Source organism: Gobius niger, assembly GCF_951799975.1.
Source record: "Gobius niger genome assembly, contig: SCAFFOLD_148, whole genome shotgun sequence".
NCBI lineage: Eukaryota > Metazoa > Chordata > Actinopteri > Gobiiformes > Gobiidae > Gobius > Gobius niger.
Genome location: NW_027639194.1, coordinates 26148 through 48646, shown reverse-complemented (window position 1 = coordinate 48646; position 22499 = coordinate 26148). Strand labels below are relative to the sequence as shown.

General features: G+C 43.1%; 1 protein-coding gene across 1 annotated transcript in view; it reads left to right on the top strand.

Annotated features, from left to right (window-relative positions):
• LOC306982782 (glutamate receptor ionotropic, kainate 5-like) overlaps window positions 1-22499 on the top strand; it is a gene marked incomplete at its 3' end in the record, with an annotated part of 43687 nt that overhangs the window by 5105 nt on the left and 16083 nt on the right. The window contains exons 2-7 of the mRNA XM_079583236.1: window positions 372-539; window positions 2571-2668; window positions 2799-2964; window positions 6985-7163; window positions 8563-8616; window positions 15332-15493. Of these exons, the coding sequence (XP_079439362.1) occupies window positions 372-539; window positions 2571-2668; window positions 2799-2964; window positions 6985-7163; window positions 8563-8616; window positions 15332-15493 (827 nt within the window). The remainder of the gene's footprint in view (window positions 1-371; window positions 540-2570; window positions 2669-2798; window positions 2965-6984; window positions 7164-8562; window positions 8617-15331; window positions 15494-22499) is intronic.

Genomic DNA, 22499 nt, shown 5'->3' with positions numbered 1-22499 from the left:
CACATTTTTGCCATTTTTTCGTCTTTTTTTTTTCATTTTTTGTCAATTCTTTATCAATTTTTTTTCTTTTTTTTAATCACATTTTTATCACATTTTTGCCACTTTTTCATCAATTTTTCGTCACATTTTTGTCTAAGTTTTCTCTCTTTTTTGTCACATTTCCATCATTGTTTTCGTCTCAGTTTTGTTGCTTTTTCACAGCTTTTTCCAGAAGCTTTTGGATTGGGGTAAAGCCAAACTGGAGAAAAGGGGCTCGGTTCAGGTGGGACTTAAGGGGTTAAAGTTTGAATGTTTCTCCGCCTCAGAGCTGAAGACCCGCCTCCACTTCCTGGTTTCCACTTCCTGGTTTAACGTTTGTGTTGGTTCCGCAGCCGCCATCTTGGACTCTCAGTCGTCCAGGTGCGGGCGCGGCGAGCGGCTGGCCCTGAATCTGGCCACGGACGCAATCAACGAACAGCTGCAAGGTTCATCACGAGGACGGGTCGAGGTGGACGTGTTCGAACTGCTGAAAGACTCGCAGTACCACACGACGGATACAAGTACGTACTGCAAATACTACTGCAAATACTGCTGCTGAAAGACTCGCAGTACCACACGACGGATACAAGTACGTACTGCAAATACTACTACTACTACTGCAAATACTACTACTGCTGAAAGACTCGCAGTACCACACGACAGATACAAGTACGTACCGCAAATACTACTACTGCTGAAAGACTCGCAGTACCACACGACGGATACAAGTACGTACTACAAATACTACTGCAAATACTACTGCAAATACTACTGCTGAAAGACTCGCAGTACCACACGACGGATACAAGTACGTACTGCAAATACTACTACTATTACTGCAAATACTACTGCTGAAAGACTCGCAGTACCACACTACAGATACAAGTACGTACTGCAAATACTACTACTATTACTGCAAATACTACTGCTGAAAGACTCGCAGTACCACACTACAGATACAAGTACGTACTGCAAATACTACTATTACAACTACTGCAAATACTACTACTACTACTACTACTAATGAATCAGATCTACTTCCTGTTGACTCAGATCTACTTCCTGCTGACTCAGATCTACTTCCTGTTGACTCAGATCTACTTCCTGCTGACTCAGATCTACTTCCTGTTGACTCAGATCTACTTCCTGCTGACTCAGATCTACTTCCTGTTGACTCAGATCTACTTCCTGCTGACTCAGATCTACTTCCTGCTGACTCAGATCTACTTCCTGCTGACTCAGATCTACTTCCTGTTGACTCAGATCTACTTCCTGCTGACTCAGATCTACTTCCTGTTGACTCAGATCTACTTCCTGCTGACTCAGATCTACTTCCTGCTGACTCAGATCTACTTCCTGTTGACTCAGATCTACTTCCTGCTGACTCAGATCTACTTCCTGTTGACTCAGATCTACTTCCTGCTGACTTAGATCTACTTCCTGTTAACTCAGATCTACTTCCTGTTAACTCAGATCTACTTCCTGTTGACTCAGATCTACTTCCTGTTGACTCAGATCTACTTCCTGTTGACTCAGATCTACTTCCTGCTGACTCAGATCTACTTCCTGTTGACTCAGATCTACTTCCTGTTTACTCAGATCTACTTCCTGCTGACTCAGATCTACTTCCTGTTGACTCAGATCTACTTCCTGCTGACTCAGATCTACTTCCTGCTGACTCAGATCTACTTCCTGCTGACTTAGATCTACTTCCTGTTAACTCAGATCTACTTCCTGTTAACTCAGATCTACTTCCTGTTGACTCAGATATACTTCCTGCTGACTCAGATCTACTTCCTGTTGACTCATTTCTACTTCCTGTTGACTCAGATCTACTTCCTGTTGACTCATTTCTACTTCCTGTTGACTCAGATCTACTTCCTGCTGACTCAGATCTACTTCCTGCTGACTCAGATCTACTTCCTGTTGACTCAGATCTACTTCCTGTTGACTCATTTCTACTTCCTGTTGACTCAGATCTACTTCCTGTTGACTCATTTCTACTTCCTGTTGACTCAGATCTACTTCCTGCTGACTCAGATCTACTTCCTGCTGACTCAGATCTACTTCCTGTTAACTCAGATCTACTTCCTGTTGACTCAGATCTACTTCCTGTTAACTCAGATCCACTTCCTGTTGACTTAGATCTACTTCCTGCTTACTCAGATCTACTTCCTGTTGACTCAGATCTACTTCCTGTTGACTCAGATCTACTTCCTGCTGACTCAGATCCACTTCCTGTTGACTCAGATCTACTTCCTGTTAACTCAGATCCACTTCCTGTTGACTTAGATCTACTTCCTGCTTACTCAGATCTACTTCCTGTTGACTCAGATCTACTTCCTGTTAACTCAGATCTACTTCCTGTTGACTTAGATCTACTTCCGGTTGACTCTTATCTACTTCCTGCTTACTCAGATCTACTTCCTGTTGACTCAGATCTATTTCCTGTTAACTCAGATCTACTTCCTGTTAACTCAGATCTACTTCCTGCTTACTCAGATCCACTTCCTGCTGACTGTACGAACCCTCACTCTCTGTTTCTGTCTCAGTGTGTCAGATTCTACCAAAGGGCGTGGTCTCGGTGATTGGCCCCGCCTCCAGCCCCGCCTCCGGATCCACCGTGAGCCACATCTGCGGCGAGAAGGAGGTTCGTCCACTCACCACCTTTAAGATTTAGTTTACAGATGGAGTTTGCAGCAGCTCATTTGAAAGCTAAGACCTACAAAGATGGGTCTAAGCGTTTCCAGACTGACGAGTGCTTCCTGTGGTTTTCTCAGATTCCTCACGTGAAGATCGGCCCCGAGGAGACGCCGAAGCTTCCGTACCTGCGCTTCGCCTCCGTCTCGCTTTACCCGAGTAACGAGGACCTGAGCCGGGCCGTGTCGGCCGTGCTGCGCTCGCTCAGCTTCCCCACGGCCAGCCTGATCTGCGCCAAGGCCGAGTGTGAGTGTGGGCGCGATACCAGGGCTGAACTGGGCTAAACCGGGCTAAACTGGGCTAAACCGGGGTAAAGCCTGATCTGCGCCAAGGCCGAGTGTGAGTGTGAACGCGATACCAGGGCTGAGCCGGGCTGAACCGGGCTGAGCTGGGCTGAACCGGGGTAAACTGGGCTAAAGCCTGATCTGTGCCAAGGCAGAGGTTAAGTGTGAGCGCGATACCAGGGCTAAACTAGGCTAAACCAGGCTAAAGCCCGAGTTGAGTTGGGGGTAGGCGCTCATAAGCTTTTGCTTCAGCCAACTCCTTTTGAGCAAAATGTTTGCTCAAAAAAATTAAATAAATAAATAAACTAGAAATGCAATGGCTGCCATTGCGATTGACTGCGGAAATGCGGCAAGCGAATGCAGAAATTGCATAAACTCTTCAAATTGCATAATGAAATTTGCATAAACTGGTAAAATGCATAAATGTCATGTTGCATAAACTGTATAAACTGCATAAAGTGGTAAAATGCATGAATGGGTTAATTTGCATAAATTATGTAAATTGCATAAACTCTTTAAAATTCTTAAATCCTAAATGGAATAAACTCTTAAGTTGCATAAACTGGTTAAATCCCATAAAGACGTTACTTTGCATAAATTGTTAATATTGCATACACTTTTATATTCCATAAACTGGTCAAACTGTTGAAATGGCCTCAGTGCTTGATTGGCAGAAGCACAAATGGCTGAAAGTCCTGGAGTCGCCCCATTGGCTGGATTCCCCCCATACACACCAATGCAAACATTTCAAACTCTCGTATAAAAAAACTGGAAAACTGCAGAAGGACAATTTTTTCTCAAAACCCACAAGTTGCAGAAGCTGAACATGCACAAAGTGCAGAAATTGCATAAAATGCAGAAAAAAGTGCAGAAAAGCATGGATTTGCGGCAGCCCCATTATAAGTCAATGGGAAAAATCTCCGACATTTTGGCCGATTGCGGAAAAACCGTAAGTTGCAGAAGTCCCAAAAGTAATAGCACCTTCTCCTCAACATGCGGAACATTTTGATGCATAACTTGCATAAATTGCACAAAGCATGAAGGTGCTGAAAGCTCTAGAAAATCGGGAAAAAGATGGAAGAGGAATAATAATAAAGAACATGAAAACCAATAATTGACTGCGGAAGAATTCCACAGTCAATCAATAAAGCCTGATCTGCGTCAAGGCCGAGGGTGAGTGTGGGCGCGATGCTAGGGCTAAACCGGACTGAACCGGGCTGAAAGGAACAGGCCACCGTTTTTCCATACTGAGATATGTTCTTACCCTATGGCTCGGTTCCACCTACCCTACTCTACTCTACCCTGCTCTACTTTGCCTGCATTTGAAATGTTTCCACCAGCCCACTTTACAGTTAACTAGTACTGTTTTTAGTACCTGCTTGGCCCTGGTACTAACCAGGCCAAGCAGGTACTGTTTCCAATGGATACAGTCAAAAGCAAAGCCATATCCATGGATACACCCTGGTAACCATGGATACAGTATCAGATTCTACAGAATAGTGGAAACACAACCAGGCCAAGTAGAGTAGAGAAGGGTAGGGCTGGTGGAAACGAGCCATTAGCTGTGACGAGTTCTTTAGGACCTGTCTGATCTTCAGTCACGTAAACACAGACGGCGTTAGCATTTAGCCTCTCCCTCTCTCCTCTATAGCTCCAAAACAGGTCAAGATAGAAGCTACCGAGCTCTTCCACGTTTTCCCTATTTAAATATGGTTACGTGAAGTGTTCCACTACAAAGTATAATTACACACAATTAAACAATGTGGATTTTCTAAGCGGATAAAAGGGGGAACTATATTGTAAGGCGCAATAATACCTGGAGGAGTTCGAAATCCGTGCAGTAATCTTCACTTTACTGTGCGGTCCTAAAGAACTCGTCACAGCTCAGGTAAGAACATATCTCAGTGTGGAAAAAACACTGGCCTGTTCCTTTAAACCTGATCTGTGCTGATACTATGACCCACCTTTAGCTAAACCGGGCTTCAGTTGTTTTATGGATGTTTGAGAAAGTGGCTAAAGCTTTAATGAACTGGAGCCGTTCAGGTCTTTAACTTTACTGCCGTGGATGTTTTATAGGGTTTTCCTTCTTTCTGCTCCTTTTCGCTCATGACATTTATGTTAAACATTAAGGTTATTGCTGCTTTTTACTTAACTGAATGAAATAAAAATGAAGTGCAGATAATAAACCTGGGCAGCTCCGTCTCTAACTCTATGACCTTAGCTCTATGAGGAAAAGCCCGGTACAGACGCCTCTCTCTATGTGGAAAAGCCCGGTACAGACGCCTCTCTCTGTGTGGAAAAGCCCGGTACAGACGCCTCTCTCTGAAGTCTCTTAATGTTTATATTAAACTATGACCTTAGCTCTATGAGGAAAAGCCCGGTACAGACGCCTCTCTGACGTCACTTCCTGTTTATATTAAACTATGACCTTAGCTCTATGTGGAAAAGCCCGGTACAGACGCCTCTCTCTATGAGGAAGAGCCCGGTACAGACGCCTCTCTCTGAAGTCTCTTAATGTTTATATTAAACTATGACCTTAGCTCTATGAGGAAAAGCCCGGTACAGACGCCTCTCTGAGTCTCCTGTTTATATTAAACTATGACCTTAGCTCTATGAGGAAAAGCCCGGTACAGACGCCTCTCTCTGACGTCACTTCCTGTTTATATTAAACTATAACCTTAGCTCTATGAGGAAAAGCCCGGTACAGACGCCTCTCTATGAGGAAAAGCCCGGTACAGACGCCTCTCTCTGAGTCTCCTCCTGTTTATATTAAACTATGACCTTAGCTCTATGAGGAAAAGCCCGGTACAGACGCCTCTCTCTATGAGGAAAAGCCCGGTACAGACGCCTCTCTCTGAGTCTCCTCCTGTTTATATTAAACTATGACCTTAGCTCTATGTGGAAAAGCCCGGTACAGACGCCTCTCTCTATGTGGAAAAGCCCGGTACAGACGCCTCTCTCTGAAGTCTCTTAATGTTTATATTAAACTATGACCTTAGCTCTATGAGGAAAAGCCCGGTACAGACGCCTCTCTCTGACGTCACTTCCTGTTTATATTAAACTATGACCTTAGCTCTATGAGGAAAAGCCCGGTACAGACGCCTCTCTCTGACGTCACTTCCTGTTTATATTAAACTATAACCTTAGCTCTATGAGGAAAAGCCCGGTACAGACGCCTCTCTCTATGTGGAAAAGCCCGGTACAGACGCCTCTCTGACGTCACCTCCTGTTTATATTAAACTATGACCTTAGCTCTATGAGGAAAAGCCCGGTACAGACGCCTCTCTCTATGAGGAAAAGCCCGGTACAGACGCCTCTCTCTGAGTCTCCTCCTGTTTATATTAAACTATGACCTTAGCTCTATGTGGAAAAGCCCGGTACAGACGCCTCTCTCTATGTGGAAAAGCCCGGTACAGACGCCTCTCTCTGAAGTCTCTTAATGTTTATATTAAACTATGACCTTAGCTCTATGAGGAAAAGCCCGGTACAGACGCCTCTCTGAGTCTCCTGTTTATATTAAACTATGACCTTAGCTCTATGAGGAAAAGCCCGGTACAGACGCCTCTCTGAGTCTCCTGTTTATATTAAACTATGACCTTAGCTCTATGAGGAAAAGCCCGGTACAGACGCCTCTCTCTGACGTCACTTCCTGTTTATATTAAACTATGACCTTAGCTCTATGAGGAAAAGCCCGGTACAGACGCCTCTCTCTGACGTCACTTCCTGTTTATATTAAACTATAACCTTAGCTCTATGAGGAAAAGCCCGGTACAGACGCCTCTCTCTATGTGGAAAAGCCCGGTACAGACGCCTCTCTGACGTCACTTCCTGTTTATATTAAACTATGACCTTAGCTCTATGTGGAAAAGCCCGGTACAGACGCCTCTCTCTATGAGGAAAAGCCCGGTACAGACGCCTCTCTCTATGTGGAAAAGCCCGGTACAGACGCCTCTCTCTGACGTCACTTCCTGTTTCGGACCAGGCCTGCTGCGATTGGAGGAGCTGGTGCGGCACTTCCTGATCTCCCGGGAGACGCTGTCGGTGCGAATGTTGGACGAGTCTCTGGACCCGACGCCGCAGCTCAAGGAAATCCGCGACGACAAGGTGGCCACGATCATCATCGACGCCAACGCCTCGCTGTCCTACGCCATCCTGCGCAAGGTACTCCCCCTACTGTCCTATACAGGTACTCCCCCTACTGTGAAACACAAGGTACTCCCCCTACTGTCCTATACAGGTACTCCCCCTACTGTCTTATACAGGTACTCCCCCTACTGTAAAACACAAGGTACTCCCCCCACTGTCCTATACAGGTACTCCCCCTACTGTCCTACGCCATCCTGCGCAAGGTACTCCCCCTACTGTCTTATACAGGTACTCCCCCTACTGTCTTATACAGGTACTCCCCCTACTGTCCTACACAGGTACTCCCCCTACTGTGCTATACAGGTACTCCCCCTACTGTGAAACACAAGGTACTCCCCCTACTGTCTGATACAGGTACTCCCTCTACTGCCCTACACACGTACTCCCCCTACTGTCTTATACAGGTACTCCCCCTACTGCCCTACACAGGTACTCCCCCTACTGCCCTACACAGGTACTCCCCCTACTGCCCTACACAGGTACTCCCCCTACTGCCCTACACAGGTACTCCCCCTACTGCCCTACACAGGTACTCCCCCTACTGCCCTACACAGGTACTCCCCCTACTGTGAAACACAAGGTACTACAACACTCTCACGCCCCTGATGTCGTTATCGTGATGTCACTCTAACTCGCGGCTCATAAATCCGGAGTGTAACCGGAGCGGCTGAGGCCGAGTTACGGCGTCTTATGCTCACTCCTCCCCGTTTACCAGAATGACCACGGCCGTGGGGCAATTCATGGTGGATTTACAGGCTCCTCCTCCCCAGCTCTGATGAAGCATGTTCCTAAAAAGGGCATAAAGGCGGGATTTTCACCGTAGACTCGGCCCTTGTGTGACGTGTAGCTCGCGCTGCTCCAATGCTAACAGTCCGAGCCTCATTACGGACGAGATTTAAAAAAATCATATTACGAAAACCAGCCTGGTTTCATATATTGTGATTAACCCAGCGTTATCTCAGGAGGAAGATCAGCCGAGTCTAGTGTTGAAACAATTGAAACCAGGCTTTAAAGTAGTTTTTAACGTGTCTAAAGTCCAATGCTTTTCAATGGGGGCCTAGCGGCGATATGGAGGTACTGCAGCAACGGTGGAGCAATGGCGGCCCCCACGTTTGTGGTCAAAAAGCAGTGCAGCCAGCGGCCATTGGCTCCGACTCATCCGGGAAAATATTTATAAACGGACGTTCTGATCAGACGTGAGGAGGAAACGAGCCGGAGCTTTAGTAAAGTCAGTAAAAACAAACTCTTTCGTTTTGCTGATTTCAGATTCTGCCTGAAATCCTCGGAGGAACTAACATGTCACAAAGTAAAAGCACATTTAAACCAGAACTGAAAAAAACCCACAATGACAGAAAACTCGGCAGGAAAAGTTTCTCCGTGTTTTGATCCTTGTTTGTTTGGTTTGTGTTTTCAGGCGAAGGAGCTCGGCATGACGTCAGCCTTCTACAAATACATCCTCACCACCATGGTAAGACCCGGACCGGACCACGGTCAGACCCGGACTGGACTCTCACAAGACCCGGACCGGACTCTAGTCAGACCCGGACCGGATCACAGTAAGACCCGGACCGGACTCTAGTGAGACCCGGACCGGACTATAGTAAGACCCGGACCGGACTCTAGTAAGACCCGGACCGGATTCTAACAAGACCCGGACCGGACTATAGTCAGACCCGGACCCTCCTGTAAGATCCGGACCGGACTATGGTCAGACCCGGACCGGACACTTGTAAGACCCGGACCGGAGTCTAACAAGACCCGGACCGGAGTCTAGTAAGACCCGGACCGGACACTAGTAAGACCCGGACCGGATCACAGTAAGACCCGGACCGGACTCTAGTGAGACCCGGACCGGACTATAGTAAGACCCGGACCGGACTCTAGTAAGACCCGGACCGGATTCTAACAAGACACGGACCGGACTCTAGTGAGACCCGGACCGGACTATAGTCAGACCCGGACCCTCCTGTAAGATCCGGACCGGACTATGGTCAGACCCGGACCGGACACTTGTAAGACCCGGACCGGAGTCTAACAAGACCCGGACCGGAGTCTAGTAAGACCCGGACCGGACACTAGTAAGACCCGGACCGGAGTCTAACAAGACCCGGACCGGACTCTGGTAAGACCCGGACCGGACTCTAGTAAGACCCGGACCGGAGTCTAACAAGACCCGGACCGGACTCTAGTAAGACCCGGACCGGACACTAGTAAGACCCGGACCGGAGTCTAACAAGACCCGGACCGGACTCTGGTAAGACCCGGACCGGACTCTAACAAGACCCGGACCGGACTCTGGTAAGACCCGGACCGGAGTCTAGTAAGACCCGGACCGGACACTAGTAAGACCCGGACCGGAGTCTAACAAGACCCGGACCGGAATCTGGTAAGACCCGGACCGGACTCTAACAAGACCCGGACCGGACTCTGGTAAGACCCGGACCGGACTCTAACAAGACCCGGACCGGACTCTGGTAAGACCCGGACCGGACTCTAACAAGACCCGGACCGGACTCTAGTCAGACCCGGACCGGACTCTAGTAAGACCCGGACCGGACTCTAGTAAGACCCGGACCGGACTCTAACAAGACCCGGACCGGACTCTGGTAAGACCCGGACCGGACTCTAACAAGACCCGGACCGGACTCTAGTAAGACCCGGACCGGACTCTAGTCAGACCCGGACCGGACTCTGGTCAGACCCGGACCGGAGTCTAACAAGACCCGGACCGGACTCTAGTCAGACCCGGACCGGACTCTAGTAAGTCCCGGACCGGACTCTAGTCAGACCCGGACCGGACTCTGGTCAGACCCGGACCGGAGTCTAACAAGACCCGGACCGGACTCTAGTAAGACCCGGACCGGACTCTAGTAAGACCCGGACCGGACTCTAGTAAGTCCCGGACCGGACTCTAGTCAGACCCGGACCGGACTCTGGTCAGACCCGGACCGGAGTCTAACAAGACCCGGACCGGACTCTAGTCAGACCCGGACCGGACTCTAGCAAGACCCGGACCGGACTTTAACAAGGAGTAAGACCCGGACCGGACTAGTAAGACCCGGACTCTAGTAAAACCCGGACCGGACACTAGTAAGACCCGGACCGGACTCTGGTCAGACCCGGACCGGAGTCTAACAAGACCCGGACCGGACTCTAGTCAGACCCGGACCGGACTCTAGTAAGACCCGGACCGGACTCTAGTCAGACCCGGACCGGACTGAAGTAACACCCGGACCGGACTCCAGTCAGACCCGGACCGGACACTAGTCAGACCCAGACCGGACACTAGTAAGACCCGGACCGGACTCTATTAAGACCCGGACCGGACTCCAGTCAGACTCGGACTGGAGGACACAGCCCATGGAGGGGCGCGTGATCCACAGGAAATGACGTCACCTTCGCAGGACAAAGCTCAGACTCCCTGATCTTAAAGGGACGGTGATGTGTTTCCCTCAGACTCACCCTGATCTTAAAGGGACGGTGATGTGTTTCCCTCAGACTCACCCTGATCTTAAAGGGACGGTGATGTGTTTCCCTCAGACCGTTTCACCACAGTCGCCTCTGAAATCCTGCCCTGTCCCTTTAACAGCTTCACACAGAAGCCGCTGGTCACGTGACTCTCCCTCTTTGATCAAACCCCTCTGGTTCTCACGTGGGGTTCGCTCTTCGTCGTGTTTCTGACGTCATCCTCAAAGCGTGACGCGTTTCCCCGTCTCCGCGCCTCGTAGACGCCGCCGCGGCTTCGACCGTTGCCCGGGCGACGGCGAGGACGGGAAGGAGACGGGACACAGAGGACGCGGGAGACGAGGACGTGACCCACAGACAGAGGAGCCTTTATGACGTCACCAGAACCGCCCAGAGCTTCCGCCTCCCGTCCCGGACGAGCCCCACGTTCGGGACGACGAAGACCCAGAAAAACAAAACATCAGTTAGACAAAGTGCGGCCGACACAGGGGGCGAGGTGGGTCATGGAGGAGGGAGGGGGGGGGGGGGCGGGTCATGTGTCCGACCTGGAAGAACACAGAAGCTCCACCGGTCTGGCCTCTCAATTTAAACTCTCCTTGACCTCTAACCCCCCGCCTTACTGAGCTTTACCCAACGGGCTCAACCCCTTAACTCCCACCTGGACCGAGCACATTTTCTCCAGTTTGGCTTTACCCCAATCCAAAAGCTTCTGGACAAAAGGTGTGAAAATAGCGACAAAACTGAGACGAAAACAATGATGGGAATGTGACAAAAAAGTGAGAAAACATTGACAAAAAAAGGGCGAAAAATGGCTAAAAAAGTTACAAAAATGAGTTTAATCCCCAACAAAAAAATGATGGAAAAAAAATGTGATGACGTGAGGAAAAAGATCCTCTCGGTTCAGGCGGGAGTTAAGAGGTTAATTTTAAACCTCTCAGAGACTCGGACACTTTTGTTTCCTCCAAGTCCACGTTTGCAAAGGTTTTTGTCGTCGAAAAGCACCTGAACAGTTTCTACAAGTCTGGACCCACTGATGCTTTAACCTCTTAACTCCCGCCTGAACCGAGAGGATCTTTTTCCTCACGTCATCACATTTTTGTGTCTTTTTTTTGTCATTTTTTTGGCTTTTTTTAATCATTTTTTTTGTTATTTTTTATTATTTTTTGTCATTTTTTTTGTCTTTTTTAAATATTTATTTTTGTTATTTTTTTGTCAATTTTTTGTCAATTTTTTGTAATTTTTTTGTCCATTTTTTTGTCTTTTTTTAATCAATTTTTTGTCATTTTTTGGCTTTTTTTTTGCTTTTTTTAATCATTTTTTTATCAATGTTTTCTCACTTTTTTCTCACATTTCCATCATTGTTTTCGTCTCAGTTTCGTTGCTATTTTCTCACCTTTTTTCCAGAAGCTTTTGGATTGGGGTAAAGCCAAACTGGAGAAAATGTGCTCGGTTCAGGCGGGAGTTAAGAGGTTAAAGAAAAAGTCCAAATGTTCCCCTCCAGGATGGGTTTGAGCCCGAATGATCCTGGAGCACATTTTCTCCAGTTTGGCTTTGCCCCAATCCAAAAGCTTCTGGGAAAAAGCTGAAAACAATGATGGAAATGTGACAAAAAAGTGAGAAAACATTGACAAATATTTGATTTAAAAAAATTACGAAAAAAAGAAAAAATGTGCGTAAAAAATTGACAAAAATGTGATTAAAATTAAAAAAATAAAAAAAAAATAAAAAAATGACAAAATGACCAAAAATTGACAATACATGACAAAAATGTGAAAAAAAATTGATAAAAAATCGACCAAAATATTAGAAAAATGTGACAAAAATGAGTTGAATCCCCAACAAAAAAATGATGGAAAAAGACCCTCTCGGTTCAGGCGGGAGTTCAGAGTTTTACTGTTTCTCTCTCGTATCAGCACCGGCTCCGACTGAAGAACTGATGATCTGGAGTCAGACCTGGACCGAACATCTCTTAAACCAGCTCTGAATCCGTGTTTCCTTCTCCCAGACTCTGGTTGTGTGGAGCGCGTTCCTCGTTACGTGTTTGTGTTTCAGCGCGAGCGGCGTCTGTAATCACAGCGGGGGCTCCGTCTCCGCCGCGTTTACCGCCTTTATTTATTCATTCAAGTGTTTGTTTGTGTGTGTCAGCCGAGGCCCGCCCCTCCCCCACACAGACCCCGCCCCTCCCCCACACAGACCCCCCCCCCCCTCCACACAGACCCCCCCCCTCCCCCACACAGACCCCCTCGGCGTTTCTCCCCGACTCTGTGAAGGCCTGTGATGTTAAAGGGAAGTTTCACGAGCCTCCGACATCACAGCTCCTTTAACCCCCGCCCGAACCCAGCGCCTTTTCACCAGGAGGGGGAGGGAGGGAGGGCGGGGAGTTCAGCTTCCCGATGTTCTGTTGCAGTGTTGGGTCACCTTTTGTAAGTTTTATTATTTTATTTTTTTTGTCACATTTTTGTTGAATTTTTGTCATTTTTGTTGAATTTTTGTCATTTTTGTTGAATTTTTTTCATTTTTTTGTTGAATTTTTTTCATTTTTTGTTGAATTTTTGTTGATTTTTTTGTTGATTTTTTGTCACATTTTTTGTTGAATTTTTGTTGAATTTTTGTCATTTTTTTGTTGAATTTTTGTTGAATTTTTGTCATTTTTTTGAGTTTTTGTCACATTTTTGTTGAATTTTTTTCATTTTTTTGTTGAATTTTTTTCATTTTTTTGTTGAATTTTTTTCATTTTTTGTTGAATTTTTGTTGAATTTTTGTCATTTTTTTGTTGAATTTTTGTTGAATTTTTGTTGAATTTTTGTCATTTTTGTTGAATTTTTGTCATTTTTGTTGAATTTTTGTCATTTTTGTTGAATTTTTGTCATTTTTGTTGAATTTTTGTCATGTTTTTGAGTTTTTGTCATTTTTTTGTTGAATTTTTGTTGAATTTTTGTCATTTTTTTGAGTTTTTGTCACATTTTTGTTGAATTTTTGTCATTTTTTTGTTGAATTTTTTTCATTTTTTTGTTGAATTTTTTTCATTTTTTGTTGAATTTTTGTTGAATTTTTGTCATTTTTTTGAGTTTTTGTCACATTTTTGTTGAATTTTTGTCATTTTTTTGTTGAATTTTTGTTGAATTTTTGTTGAATTTTTGTCATTTTTGTTGAATTTTTGTCATTTTTGTTGAATTTTTGTCATTTTTGTTGAATTTTTGTCATTTTTGTTGAATTTTTGTCATGTTTTTGAGTTTTTGTCATTTTTTTGTTGAATTTTTGTCACTTTTTTGTCTCGTTTTTATTGAGTTTGTTGCGTTTACATCCTTGTTTTCTTCTCATTTTTTGTGGCTGTTTTGGTGCTTTTTTCCCAAGAAGCTTTTTGATTCGGGTAAAGCCAAACTGGAGAAAATGGGATCCGTTCAGGTGGGAGTTTAGAGATTAAACCCAACACGTTCTCAACGCGGCAACAACGAGAGGAAAAACGATCCATTTTGATGAGGTCTTAGCTTTCAAATGTGTTAAAGCAGCGCTCAGTAACTTGTTTACCTTCATAAACCCTCCTGTCGTCCCTGTGGGGGTGATACAAGTGTTAAAGGGATGACTGGAGGGTCTTTCATCGCCCCCTGGTGTCTCCGGCCAGAAAACCACACTTGCAACTCGACTGCCACCGGACCGGAGTCACCAATACACACTAATGGAATCAGGAAGAAGAAGCTAACAGGCTAACGGGTGAAGCTAACGGGTGAAGCTAACTGCGGGCTAGCGTCACTTTAAACAGTATTTACAGTTCTGTCAGTGCAGGATTTACTCTCACGGGGAATTAATGAGGAAAAAACACAACATGTACAACAGCTGCAGTGGCGCTGACGGCCTCTAGGGGCAGGAGTGACTTACACTGCTTTAAGGCGAGACTCTGCAGGTGAATGGGGAAAAAATGTATATTTACTGATGTCAATTTGAAGCTGTTGCTGTCGATCACTGGCATAAATGTGAGAATAAATACATTGCAAGTTTTCTGTCATTTTATCTTTTCATATAAGAACAAGGTGTTTTATGCCTAAAAATGCCCCAAATTTCCCATATTTTCGGCGACGAAATCTGAATAATGGACAGAGCTACATTCAAATTTATGGTTTTATTTTATTGATGAATGAGTTACCAAGACTTTCTCACAGGGGATTTAGGATTTCTTGTTTAGTTTTAGTGGACAATTTTGTAAAAATGTAATGTTCGCCTCATTTTTTTGACATTCAAAGCTCAATAAATGGGGCTTAAGGGATTAAATAATAAAAAATCCCTCTGAAAAAATCTTCCAAATATTGTTCAGTCCAAGGCTGGAAAATGTGAAGTCTTTAGGTCCGACTGACGTGGACATAGTGTCGCCACAATGACAGAAAAATGTGTTTGGAGAAAAAGGCCCTTGAAATGGGGGAACTTTGAATCAGCGCAATATTTAAACATGTTATTGTGAAGATTAGGCATATTTTCTGTTTCTGGGTGAAAGTTTATATGTTCAGAGACAGATTTGGCCCAAAACCTGAAAACTGAAAAAATAGAGTTTTGCCTGTAGTGTCTCCCCTTAAGAACTACTGCATTAGAGAAAAGAACTGGATTTGTTGGACTTATGACGATCAGAAACAGTTTAGCTCCGCTCTCTGACCTGCTGAATGTTTCCTCTGATCTGCTGAATGTTTCCTGAATGTTCCCTGAATGTTTCCTGGATGTTTCCTCTGCAGGACTTCCCTCTGCTGCGTCTGGACGACGTGGTGGACGATCACTCCAACATCGTGGGCTTCTCTCTGCTGAACAGGACTCACCCTCTGCAGCAGGAGTTCAGCGGGAGCCTCAGGCTGTCGTGGAGAGAGGGCTGCGCTCAGAGCCACGGCCCCGGGCCCTCGGTGAGTACCACCGCAGAGGGACCACAGAGGGACCACAGAGGGACCACAGACATAAACATACGTCACAAATTGATAATCTAGTTATTCTCACACGAGCGACTCACGACGACCTTTACTTTATGGATCTGGACATTTATTTTGAGATTCACGTCATGGCAAAACCTTTTCACTGTGTTTCCAGTCATTTAGAACGAAAGCTGCTGTTGTTGTTGTTGTTGTTGTTGTTGTTACAAAATACATTTTCAGTGTTCTGTAACAGGATACATGTTTAAAGTGTTCTCCACTTGAATAGAAAGATTTCATGTTTCTTTTTTGAAACATTAAAACTCGCAGACATCTAAACATTGACCAATATACAATGTTTTCTGCAGCGTCACATTTAACCTCTTAACTCCCGCCTGAACCGAGAGGATCTTTTTCCTCACGTCATCACATTTTTTCCCATCATTGTTTTGTTGGGTATTCAACTCATTTTGGTAACTTATAGTCATTTTTTTTGTCATTTTTTTTATCACATTTTTATCATTTTTTTGTCTTTTTTTTATCACATTTTTATAATTTTTTTTATCATTTTTTTTAATCATTTTTTTTAATCATTTTTTATCACATTTTTATAATTTTTTTTGTCTTTTTTTTTGGTCTTTTTTTGTCATTTTTTGTCGTTTTTTTTGTCATTTTTTTGTCATTTTTTCGTCCATTTTTTTGTCATTTTTTTTTTCATTTTTTGTCACTTTTTTGTCATTTTTTTGTCTTTTTTTTTTTTCATTTTTTGTCACTTTTTTGTCATTTTTTTGTCATTTTTTTTTTCATTTTTTGTCATTTTTTTGTCATTTTTTCGTCCATTTTTTTTTCATTTTTTTTTCATTTTTTTTTTCATTTTTTGTCACTTTTTTGTCATTTTTTTGGCCATTTCTCGTGACATTTTTGGCACTTTTTCAGCAATTTTTCGTCACTTTTTGTCAATGTCTTCTCGCTTTTTTGTCCCATTTCCATCATTGTTTTCGTCTCACCTTTTCTCCAGAAGCTTTTGGATTGGGGTAAAGCCAAACTGGAGAAAACGTGCTCGGTTCAGGCGGGAGTTAAGGGGTTAAACTGTAATGTGACTGGGAGCTGTCCGCGGTGCTGAAGCCGCTCCTCCGTCTCTCCCGTGATACGGATCTAAATCTGCTGGTGGTGAGTCGGCGCTGACGGATGAGCGCGGTGCGTTCAGGCGTCGCCGGCCTGACGGCGGCCGATAAGGCGAGACGGATGACTCTGAGTCCGCACTTTAGATCTGCATAAACGTCTGCACGGGAAATGACACGGCGAAGAAACGTTTCATTAACGCGTCGCTCGACGTTTACTGTTATTTATGACGAACGCCAAACAGAGGAGGTGATTCAGTCAGGATTAAACCTGGAGACGCTGCAGAGGAGAGACATTAAGCATCACTGAGGAGCTTCTGCTGTGTTTAACCTCACCCGCCTGAACGCATTCTGTCCTCTTCGGCCGTTATATAGGCCTGTGTAGCACCTCATTTGAAAGCTAAGACCCACAAAACTGATCTTTTTCCTCACGTTGTTGCAGTGTTGGGTCACCTTTTGTATGTTTTTTTTTTTTTAATTTTTGTCACATTTTTGTTGAATTTTTGTTAAATTTTTTTTTCATTTTTGTTAAATTTTTGTTGTTTTTTTGTCATTTTTTTGTTGAATTTTTATCATTTTTTGTTGGATTTTTGTTGTTTTTTTGTCATTTTTTTGTTGAATTTTTGTTGATTTTTTGTCATTTTTTTGTTGATTTTTTGTTTATTTTTTGTTGAATTTTTCTTTTCATTTTTTTGTAGATTTTTGTCACTTTTTTATTTTTTATTTTTTTTGTTGAATTTTTGTTGATTTTTCTTTTCATTTTTTTGTTGATTTTTTGTCATTTTTTGTCATTTTTTGTCACATTTTTGTTGAATTTTTGTCACATTTTTGTCGCGTTCACATCCTTGTTTTCTTCTCATTTTTTGTGGCTGTTTTGATGCTTTTTTTCCCCAAGAAGCTTTTTGATTTGGGTAAAGCCAAACTGGAGAAAATGGGACGCGGCAACAACGAGAGGAAAAACGATCCATTATGATGAGCTTTGAAGGTCTTAGCTTTCAAATGAGGCGTTTCACTGGACTATAGGCAGTCACTTTTTTAGATTAGGGTAAAGCTGATACAAAGATCAGAGAGGAAATACACTTAGAGGTTTAAGTTTTCTTTGCACTCACAGATCTGCTCATTTCAGGACCACGGACAGCGACGGGGCTGATGTTCTAACACTCTGGACCAGTTTGTTTTTCTCTTTTGGGGGAAAAAAATAAATAAAAAAATGGGGCAAAAATACAAAGTTGGAGCGAAATGGGGGAAAGAAAATGGGAAATAAAAAAAAATAAAAAAATAAAAAAAACAAGAACCAGAGACTTTTCCAAGATCTTATCAAATCTGCTGTTTGGAAAATATGCAAAAATACAATATGGAGTCTAACTTCAATGTAAAGAAATAGGGGGGAAAATTGGGGGGAAAACATTGGGGGGGGGGAGGACAAGATTTGTGGTGGGAATGGGAAACGGAAAATAGTAAAAAAGAAAAAAAAAGAAAAATGATAAGAAAGAAAAAAATAAGAAAGAAAAAAATAGAAAGTACAAATTTAGCATTTTTTGGGGAGGAAATAGGGGGGAAAACGATGTATTTGGGGGAAAAGTAATACAAAATAAATAGAAATAAATGGTGAAAACTATGTATTATTTGTAAACAATTTGAGAAAATTTAAAATTTGGTCAAAATTGGGAAAAAGAGAAAAAAAATCCTTAAAATATGGGGAAACATAGGGAGGAAATAGAGCGTGAGTTAGAGGTTGAAATGTTCTTCACACACACAAGTCTGTTCATTTCAGGACCACGGACAGCGACGGGGCTGATGTTCAAACACTCTGGACCAGTTTGTTTTTCTCTTGGACTGAATCACATCCTGCCCTGATCTTCAACGTGTGGAACTGAACCACTTTGGGGTTTTGGGGGAAACACTGTGAAAAAATAAATTAAAACATGGGGCAAGAAAACAAACTTGGAGCGAAATGGGGAAAAGAAATTGGGAAATATTTTGGGGGAAAATTGTGAAGAAAAAAAAAAACAAGAACCAGAGACTTTCACAAGATCTTATCAAAACAGCTGTTTGGAAAATGTGCAAAAATACAAAATGGAGTTTATCTCCAATGTGAAGAAATAGGGGGGGGGGGGGGGGGGGGGAATTGGGGGAAGAGGACAATATTTGTGGTGGGAATGGGAAACGAAAAATGGTTAAAAAAAATGGTGATAATAAATAAGAAAGAAAAAACTTTGCCATTTTTTTGGGGGAAAAATAATTTAAAAAAAGAAAGAAAAATAAATGGTGAAAACTATTTATTATTTGTAAACAATTTGAGAAAATTTTAAATTTGGTCAAAATTGGGAAAAAGAGAAAAAAAAATCCTTAAAATATGGGGAAAAATAGGGAGGAAATAAAGCGTGAGTTAGAGGTTGAAATGTTCTTCACACACAGAAGTCTGTTCATTTCAGGACCATGGACAGCGACAGGACTGATGTTCTAACACTCTGGACCAGTTTGTTTTTCTCTTGGACTGAATCACATCCTGCCCTGATCTTCAACGTGTGGAAACACTGTGAAAAAATTAATTAAAACATGGGGCAAGAATACAAACTTGGAGCGAAATGGGGGAAAGAAATTGGGAAATATTTTGGGGGGAAATTGTGAAAAAAAAAAAAAAAAAAAAAAAAAAACAAGAACCAGAGACTTTTCCAAGATCTTATCAAAACTGCTGTTTGGAAAATGTGCAAAAATACTAAATGGAGTTTATCTCCAATGTGAAGAAATAGGGGGTATAATTGGGGGAAGAGGACAATATTTGTGGTGGGAATGGGAAACGAAAAATTGTTAAAAAAAATTGTGATAATAAATAAGAAAGAAAAAACTTTGCAATTTTTTTGGGGGAAAAATAATTTAAAAAAAGAAAGACAAATAAATGGTGGAAAAAAATGGGGCAAAACTATTTATTATTTGTAAACAATTTGTAAATGTAAAATTTGGTCAAAATTGGGAAAGAAGAGAAAAAAATACTTAAAATATGAGGAAAACGTAGGGAGGAAATAAGGCGGGAGTTAGAGTTTGAAATTGTCTTTACACACAGAAGTCTGTTCATTTCAGGACCATGGACAGCGACGGGGCTGTCACTTCTGATTTTCAAACAAAACAAAACTGCTGCAAAAGCAAAAACTGGAGTTTATCTCCAATGAAATTAGGGGGAAAAGGAAAATATTGGGAGGAAAATGGGAAACGAAAAATAGAATTAAATTTAAAAAAATAAAATAATAAAATAAAATAATAATAATAATAAATAAGAATGGGGAAAAAAGTAATAAAAAAAATAAAATAAAAATAAATGGTGAAAAAAACAATTGTGTAAATAAATTTGATCAAAATTTGGAAAGAAAAGAAACAAATCCTTAAAATATGGGGAAAACATTGGGAAGAAATTGGGAAAAATCTATTGTCTGTAGCAAAATCTTGCATATTGCTGTACAATAGATTCCCCTATGGACTCCCCTGAAAAATAGATTCTTAATCTCAGTGGGACAATTCTGGTTAAAAAAATGATGTCACTGGACCCAATGGGGGCGGAGCCAGTTTTTCCAATTAACTGCATTACACTTTCACAAGTAGCTAAAAAGTAACTGTATGACCTGAAACCAGCCATTTCTGACTCAGACTCGTCTTTGTTTTAAACTCTCGTCTCTCGTCTTCCTCAGATCTCGTCTTTGTTTTAAACTCTCGTCTTCCTCAGATCTCGTCCTTGTTTTAAACTCTCATCTCTCTCGTCTTCCTCAGATCTCGTCTTTGTTTTAAACTCTCGTCTCTCGTCTTCCTCAGATCTCGTCTCTGTTTTAAACTCTCGTCTCTCTCGTCTTCCTCAGATCTCGTCTCTGTTTTAAACTCTCGTCTCTCGTCTTCCTCAGATCTCGTCCTTGTTTTAAACTCTCGTCTTTCTCGTCTTCCTCAGATCTCGTCTCTGTTTTAAACTCTCGTCTTCCTCAGATCTCGTCTTTGTTTTAAACTCTCGTCTTCCTCAGATCTCGTCTCTGTTTTAAACTCTCGTCTCTCGTCTTCCTCAGATCTCGTCTCTGTTTTAAACTCTCGTCTCTCGTCTTCCTCAGATCTCGTCTCTGTTTTAAACTCTCGTCTCTGTTTTAAACTCTCGTCTCTCTCGTCTTCCTCAGATCTCGTCTCTGTTTTAAACTCTCGTCTTCCTCAGATCTCGTCTCTGTTTTAAACTCTCGTCTCTCCTCTTCCTCAGATCTCGTCTCTGTTTTAAACTCTCGTCTCTCGTCTTCCTCAGATCTCGTCTCTGTTTTAAACTCTCGTCTCTCTCGTCTTCCTCAGATCTCGTCTTTGTTTTAAACTCTCGTCTTCCTCAGATCTCGTCTCTGTTTTAAACTCTCGTCTCTCTCATCTTCCTCAGATCTCATCTTTGTTTTAAACTCTCGTCTCTCTCGTCTTCCTCAGATCTCGTCTTTGTTTTAAACTCTCGTCTTCCTCAGATCTCGTCTTTGTTTTAAACTCTCGTCTCTCGTCTTCCTCAGATCTCGTCTTTGTTTTAAACTCTCGTCTCTCGTCTTCCTCAGATCTCGTCTCTGTTTTAAACTCTTGTCTTCCTCAGATCTCGTCTCTGTTTTAAACTCTCGTCTCTCGTCTTCCTCAGATCTCGTCTTTGTTTTAAACTCTCGTCTCTCGTGTCTCTCAGATCTCGTCTCTGTTTTAAACTCTCGTCTCTCGTCTTCCTCAGATCTCGTCTCTGTTTTAAACTCTCGTCTCTCTCGTCTTCCTCAGATCTCGTCTTTGTTTTAAACTCTCGTCTCTCGTCTTCCTCAGATCTCGTCTCTGTTTTAAACTCTCGTCTCTCGTCTTCCTCAGATCTCGTCTCTGTTTTAAACTCTCGTCTCTCGTCTTTCTCAGATCTCGTCTCTGTTTTAAACTCTCGTCTCTCGTCTTTCTCAGATCTCGTCTTTGTTTTAAACTCTCGTCTTCCTCAGATCTCGTCTCTGTTTTAAACTCTCGTCTCCCTCAGATCTCGTCTGTGTTTTAAACTCTCGTCTCTCGTCTCCCTCAGATCTCGTCTCTGTTTTAAACTCTCGTCTCTCTCGTCTTCCTCAGATCTCGTCTCTGTTTTAAACTCTCGTCTCTCTCGTCTTCCTCAGATCTCATCTCTGTTTTAAACTCTCATCTCTCGTCTTCCTCAGATCTCGTCTCTGTTTTAAACTCTCGTCTCTCGTCTTCCTCAGATCTCGTCTCTGTTTTAAACTCTCGTCTCTCGTCTTCCTCAGATCTCGTCTCTGTTTTAAACTCTCGTCTCTCTCGTCTTCCTCAGATCTCGTCTCTGTTTTAAACTCTCGTCTCTCTCGTCTTCCTCAGATCTCGTCCTTGTTTTAAACTCTCGTCTCTCGTCTTCCTCAGATCTCGTCTCTGTTTTAAACTCTCGTCTTCCTCAGATCTCGTCTCTGTTTTAAACTCTCGTCTCTCGTCTTCCTCAGATCTCGTCTTTGTTTTAAACTCTCGTCTCTCGTCTTCCTCAGATCTCGTCTCTGTTTTAAACTCTCGTCTTCCTCAGATCTCGTCTCTGTTTTAAACTCTCGTCTCTCGTCTTCCTCAGATCTCGTCTCTGTTTTAAACTCTCGTCTCTTTCGTCTTCCTCAGATCTCGTCTTTGTTTTAAACTCTCGTCTCTCGTCTTCCTCAGATCTCGTCTCTGTTTTAAACTCTCGTCTCTCGTCTTCCTCAGATCTCGTCTCTGTTTTAAACTCTCGTCTCTCGTCTTCCTCAGATCTCGTCTCGTCTCTGTTTTAAACTCTCGTCTCTCGTCTTCCTCAGATCTCGTCTCTGTTTTAAACTCTCGTCTCTCGTCTTCCTCAGATCTCGTCTCGTCTCTGTTTTAAACTCTCGTCTTCCTCAGAT